This window comes from Babylonia areolata, chromosome 21, assembly GCF_041734735.1.
Source record: "Babylonia areolata isolate BAREFJ2019XMU chromosome 21, ASM4173473v1, whole genome shotgun sequence".
Taxonomy (NCBI): Eukaryota; Metazoa; Mollusca; class Gastropoda; order Neogastropoda; family Buccinidae; genus Babylonia; species Babylonia areolata.
The window spans coordinates 23,117,775-23,124,294 of NC_134896.1; the positions used below are offsets into that span (position 1 = coordinate 23,117,775).

At 37.3% G+C, this 6,520-nt stretch overlaps 1 protein-coding gene across 1 annotated transcript; it reads left to right on the forward strand.

Moving 5' to 3' along the window:
- The first annotated feature begins 291 nt into the window (after positions 1-291).
- On the forward strand, positions 292-4,754 carry LOC143295862 (ADP-ribosylation factor-like protein 4D). The gene is made up of 3 exons (XM_076607519.1): positions 292-684; positions 1,341-1,472; positions 2,841-4,754. Exons 1-3 carry the CDS (start codon positions 411-413, stop codon positions 3,017-3,019), a joined length of 585 nt encoding a protein of 194 aa, XP_076463634.1. The 5' UTR covers positions 292-410; the 3' UTR covers positions 3,020-4,754.
- Positions 4,755-6,520: the final 1,766 nt, after the last annotated feature.

Genomic DNA, 6,520 nt, shown 5'->3' on the forward strand with positions numbered 1-6,520 from the left:
CCCTCTCATCCAGGCAACTCCATGCATGTCGAGGGCTGAACACAAAAAAGCATGTTTATTATGTTACCGTCAATAAATGAACTCTAGTTATCTCCGAATCGTGTGTTTAGCCTGTAGTTAGTGTACCATTCCCCTCCTCCCCCCTCACGCACTGTCATGCACACGCACACGCACGCTCTCTCTCTCTCTCTTTCTCTATCTCTCTCTCCTTCTCATTCGGATTGCCCGTCATTGTTTCGGGGGGCTTTTCTAGACATCTGAAGAGTAGTTTCCCTTGTCGGTCGCGTCTTCCGCTGCCATGGCAGACAAGAACAGCAGCAGACTGCGGAACGAAAAATTTACATTTCAGAATGAAGTCATCAATGAGACAAACTGAAAATTAGACTTATCAATGGCTTGGTCTTGTCACGATGGGCGCATACGTGTGTGGAGCTAGCAGTGGTTTAGATGTGGCCAAGAACACCGTCAAAATTCTTGTGCTGGGTTTTAGCGGGTCTGGCAAGACGTTCGTTGTGTACTCATGGGCACTGGGGCTGAGGAACATGATTGAAACCGTGCCGACCGATGCTGCCATGTTCAACGTGGAGAGGATCCGGTCTCCGTTGTCAGGGCGCCCCTTGTACATGTGGGACATCAGTGGGAAAATGATTCACCGGCGCCGTAGTTATTTCATTGGAACGGAAGGTACATTGTACATGTATGAATATGTGGTTGTCAAGATGAGGGAATGTTCAGTGATTTATCAGAGGTGTAACTGTTTCTTATTTCTCTTATCAGCCAGAGTCTTTGATCCATGGGATCAAGTGCAAATTATGTGTGCATCACACAGTGTGTGTGTCAGTGTGTGTTTTTTCTTTAGTTTAACTCAAATGTCTTTTCGTTGTTATTCAGTATTTGACTGGGGGAAAATGTATGTGGACTGGGGAAAATGTATGTGTATCTGTATGCGTGCTTACTGTCAAGTGCGCCAGGGGTGTAGGAAATGGGTTGGCAGTGATGGAAAGAGGTGGTGGGATGACTGAGACAAGGAAGGAGACATAACTTCATAAATGTCATAATTTAAAAGGAAGAGCTGTGAAAGATGGGATAGATTCAGAGATTTGAATAGAATCATGTACACATGTAGATCTATTTTAATGGTGTGATAATACATTAATAGTGAGTGGTCAAACAAAATTTAGCAGAAACTGCAATTAAACATGAAAAAAAAACCCATTTCCAACAAATGCTTTTATATGATCACTCACCTGTTCATTAGGTACACTTTGAAGTTAGATGGAAGGAGAGATCGATCGAGAGAGAGAGAGAGAGATTCAATGGAATATATGTATTTGTTGCAGGTCTGGTGTACGTTGTGGATGCTCAGAAAGCAAAAGTGACAGACGTTTTAGCTGACCTGCAGTCTCTTTTACTGGACAGGGATCTGTTTGGGGTGCCCGTACTGGTTTTGGTCAATAAAGTTGTTGATGGCGGTAAGAACTTCAGATTTTTTATGTGTCTATGATTTCACAAGCAAAATGTTCAACTGTTTTTCAGATATGATATAACTTTAGGCCTACTGTGATACATCCTCTGATTTGTTTATCTTTTTAATGTGATGAAAATTGTTTACGGGGATATGCAGTAATTACATGGCAGTGGCCTTTGTTAATTTCGGTGCTCTGGTGGCTGAAAAAGGACCCAGAGACATATGGTTTGATTTTTTTTTTTTTCATAACTGTAAGAGCTATACTTCTTTGCAGACTTCATTTTGTTATCAGTGTCCTGGAATTGAGTATACATATGAAAAAAACATTTTCACGCACACACACACACACACACACATATTATAAAGATTTAAAAAAAAAAAAAAAAAAAAAAGTATGCGTCCCAGAGCAAAGAGAACATTATGAACTTTAGATGTTTTTGTGATTTTTTTTAAAATTTTTATCTGCAATGCATGATGAATGACCAAGGCTAAACTTGACTCACAGGGGATCTCTCTTTTTCTCTCTTCTCAATGTAAGCAGTGTAGTGTGACCAAGGTCCAGTTTATGGCGTGCATTCAGTATATTCCTGAATCAATTAGTGAAATGAAATGGAAATGAGTTATAAAAGATCAAGTATTAATGTGCTCTTTGTAATGTTATCATGCTTAGTGTAGTCAGTTAGGATATTATCAAAGCCAACTTTCTAGTTCCATACTATGTCTTTTGTTGTTGACCAAGTGGTCATTTCAGGATAAACTCATTTGAAAGTTAAATAAGATCGCAAAGGATCATGAAGCCCACTTATGATAGATACACTTGATCTTTGTCATAATCTGTTTAGCAGATTGTATTTATAAAACAAAATTCATCTCAAGTATTTAATCATGGATTGCGATTAGACTTTTTTTCACCCTTTTTACAATTACAAGTATTGCAGATTAAGTATGTCATTTTTTTTTCATTGTAGTGAGTTGTTTTCCAGGAGGAAGGTGGCAGAATGGTTTAGATGCTCATCTGCCAGTAAAGTCCGTGAGGATGTGGGTTTGAATGTCGCTCTCGCCATTTCTCCCAAGTTTGACTGGAAAATCAAACTGAGCATCTGGTCATTCAGGTGAGGTGATAAACAAAGGCCCCATGTGCAGCACGCACTTGGTGCACTGATAAAGAACCCATGGCAACAAGAGCATTGTCCTCTGGCAAAATTCAGTAGAAGAAATCCACTCTGATACATACACAAATATGATAGAAAAGCACTCAAGGCCGGACTAAGCATGTTGGGTTATGCTGCTGGTCAGGCATAATGTGGAGTAACGTATATGGATTTGTTTGAACGCAGTGCGGTTTCATTGAGAAACTGAAACTGTTTTCCAGAAACGCTGTCAGCGGTGGAACTGCTCCCTCGACTCCAGAAGCTGGCACCTCCGGAGACCAAATGCGCTATGCGGGATGTTCACATGCACTCTGAACAGGATTTATCGGATGCTCTTCTGCATCTGGATGGGCTCGTTAATGATCGTGGCAGTGTTCTGAACAATGGTACTGCAGCTTGATGCCACTTTGTGTGTTTCACCCACGGCAAATTGTGTACATTTATTTCATACTCTTCTTGAGCACACTTGAATGTATACCTCGGATTATAGAATGATGCTTTTTGATGGATAATTTAGTGCAGATAAGTACATTTTTGACACAATGTCTTCTTCAGACATGTGCTGATTTAGTTTAATCAAAAATGTATTGAGAATTGATAAAGCATGGTAATCATTTTCTGATATATCTTTCAACTGTGGGGATGAGAGAATTAAAACCAAATCATTTGAACAGATTTAGGTATAAGTGATGAAATGTCAACAAAGCTTTTTCTTCATGCAAAATGCAACCTATTTCACATCAGCATCACTCTGTTCATCATCCTATTCACTGCAGGAAGTAGGCGATACTGTTTTGGGTTTGCTGTTAACTAAAAATGATGACCAGTCAGAATATCATAGAATTCAAACACTTGAAAATAAAGGTTTTGCGAGTGACACTCAGTTCTATCATTTTGTAAAACAATGCAGAAATATGTGTTTATCGCCTGTTTAGTGGCATTTGATTTTATTTTATGTATACATGCACCTGTGATGAAGGCCAGTGTTGTCTCAGAAGTATTGGTCCCCGATTTGTGTTTTAATTTCGTTTGGATTTTCAACGTCAAACTTTGTGTTTTGGGCATGCTGGGTGTGTCTCGGTTATGAGCAGTATATCCACCTTTCTGAAGATTCCACTCTGGCTGCAAGAACTTGTTTTTCTTTCCTCCTGTCCGTTTTCTGCATGTTATCTCTGCTCTTTGGTTTCTGTTCCATTCTCATGTACTGTCCTCAATTCTTCAATTGTTATATGCTTACCACTACCAGATTACTTTTTTGCCTGATATTTAAATGACAAAAAATGATATTGATACAAGTTGTCCTTTCTGCAGTGATTTTTGTTTTGCTTTTGTTTTTGGTCATTGGATGTTTGTGTACTAGCTGACTTTTTTGTTGTTAAGTAGGTCATGGTAAGGTGAGCGGACTGGCCATTATCTTCATTTCAGCAGAGCCTACATTATCATATGTGTCATAAACCGTTAACTGGTGGTGCAAAATACCTCATTTGGCTGGATGTTATGTGTTTGTCGTCTTGGATTGGTTTGCAGTTTTTGGTTCCAAGTTGTGGTTTAATGATCTTGTGTGTAATTTACGTGCATGTACTTTTCACTTGGTGTGAATGTGTCTATGGAGGCAGAGGGGTGAACCAGGCATTTTTGCATGTGTGTGCAGTGCAGCATGTGTTGTGTTGGGGGTGGGTGGGTGGGTGGGAGTGGAGCGGATATATATAATGTATGTTTGAATATACTTATTTGTATGTATGCATTGTGTATTTAGTTTGGTGTGCACATATGTAACATTGATGTGTTTTGTATGACATTTTTTGTAAAGCACGTAGAGCAGTTTTCTGGATAGTGCTATACAATATCCATTATTATTATCATTCTTTTAAAACGTGCATGATTGCGTTTGTTGGGCACGGACACGTGGATTCATTCTTAAAAAAAAAAAGTTATACCTATAGATACAAATCATTTCTTTTTTTTCTTTTTTCACAGCAACCATTTAGTAAGCTTCCACCAGCAACACTGGTCTTCTAAGTATTGATATTCATGGTGATGTTTGTCGACTGAATTAGTGAAAAGGTATAACTGAAATACCCTCCCCTGTTCTGTTAATAATAAAGTGTACTTGCTTGAGGAATGTGCACATTCTTTGTCATTTTTCAATAGTTAATGTTTTGATTCTTTCTTCTGTTGGCAAAGATACAATGCCTCTGAGTTTGAATGAAGAGCAGAATTGACATTATGGTTAAAAAAAAAAAAAAAAAAACACCCAAAAAACCGAACTAATTACACTCAATGTGAATAAATGCATTGAGGTGCAGTGTATGTTTTGCAAGTATATTCTCCTGTCTTGGTATTTAATGGAATATTTATTTTAAATGAAATTTACAAAGCACTTTTAATGATGGTGAACAAGATGACCAAGGTTGGTAAATGACAAATGAGAGTACTTATTAGTGCTGTTATGTAAGCAGGTAATACTTGTTTCAATGTTTGCGAAAAATCTATGTAAGATATCAGTTTGCTCTGATGCAGGACACAAGTAATTTTCATTTATTTTGAGAAGTGTATTTTTCTGCACAAGCAGTCTGGAATCTGCTTATACAGTGTGTCTAGTAATGCCCCAGACAGGTACTTACTTTTTGTTTGTTTTATCATTATGCAAGTATTCCTTGTTTGAATGGATAATTGCATGGTTGATAACAGATAGGAAATCTTTTTATTAGTATGAAACCGACAATCATGTTTAGATTTCTCCGGTTTTACAGAACTGAGACAAGGAAAACTTACTAAGAAATATTTTCATCAGACTTTTATGTAACGTATAATCATGTCATCACTGTGTTACTGTAAAACATGCATTTTTAGTCTAAGAAGCTTTTAATTTTGCTGTGTGTGTGTGTGTGTACAATATCTGACTAGTGTTTCTGTATGGGTTTTGTCATATTTGCTAGCCAATAATGTAAGATTATGAATACTCAGTGATGTTTTGAGTATGTGCCATTTTTGTGTTGTTGATGTGTGCCTGTTTATATAATTATTATATATTGTCATTAGCTTACCATACTTTTTTTCCCCATCATCGGGTTTTACTTTCTGTTACCAACCATTTTTAGCATTTTTGTCAGTGATCAAAGGAAAGCTTATAATTTAGTTTCTCATGTTCAGTCTTTTAAAAAAAAAAAAAGAAAAAGTAAGTTTTTCATTGACCATTTATGGCACAATTTTACAGTGATATACTGATTTTCTGAAGATGGTCTTTGCCTTGCTTAATGTTGCAGTTGTTTTGGACCTCAGCTTATAAATCATTTGATTCTGCGCCGTCCAGTGAATAAGTTTCTTGTGTATTTTTATCCCTTGGTCCAAGAAATGGGTGTGTTGTGGGAGCACGGGAGTGGGGTGAGGAAGGGCGATTGAAGGAGTGGAGTGGGGGTTGGGGTGGGATGGGGTCTGGTTTGTTTGGTGGTACCTGACTATATATGTTGTTATACTGTGACAAAAACATTGTGAATTTTCGGGCACAGTTTCTTGCATTATCAGACTGGATTCCTTCACTTTATTTATTGAAAGCTGTGCATGCATTAATTACAGTTGCTCAAAATAAAGTTGCTTCCTATTTTCCATCAAGCTCCTGTGGTTTAAATAACAAAAATCCTCTTTCGCATCAAACGCATTAAAAGTATTTTTCTTACAATTATGTTGGACACACACACACACACACAAAGGAGAATAAGGGAACTGGGAAGAGAAAAAAGATATTTGCATTCTTTTGCATGATTGCTGTCAAATCCGTTTACTAAAAAGAGCTTCTTAAGGTTAACATGTTTACACTTCTTTTTTTTTTTTTTTCTTTTTTTTTTAATAAATATTTACTAAGATGTTGTTGTCAATTTATCAAAATGGAATTAAAAAAAAA

Coding starts and splice junctions, on each gene's coding strand:
- LOC143295862 (XM_076607519.1), top strand. CDS start 411: ATGGGCGCATACGTGTGTGGAGCTAGCAGTGGTTTAGATGTGGCCAAG. Junction 685..1,340: donor TTATTTCATTGGAACGGAAG/GTACATTGTACA, acceptor TATTTGTTGCAG/GTCTGGTGTACGTTGTGGAT. Junction 1,473..2,840: donor CAATAAAGTTGTTGATGGCG/GTAAGAACTTCA, acceptor ACTGTTTTCCAG/AAACGCTGTCAGCGGTGGAA.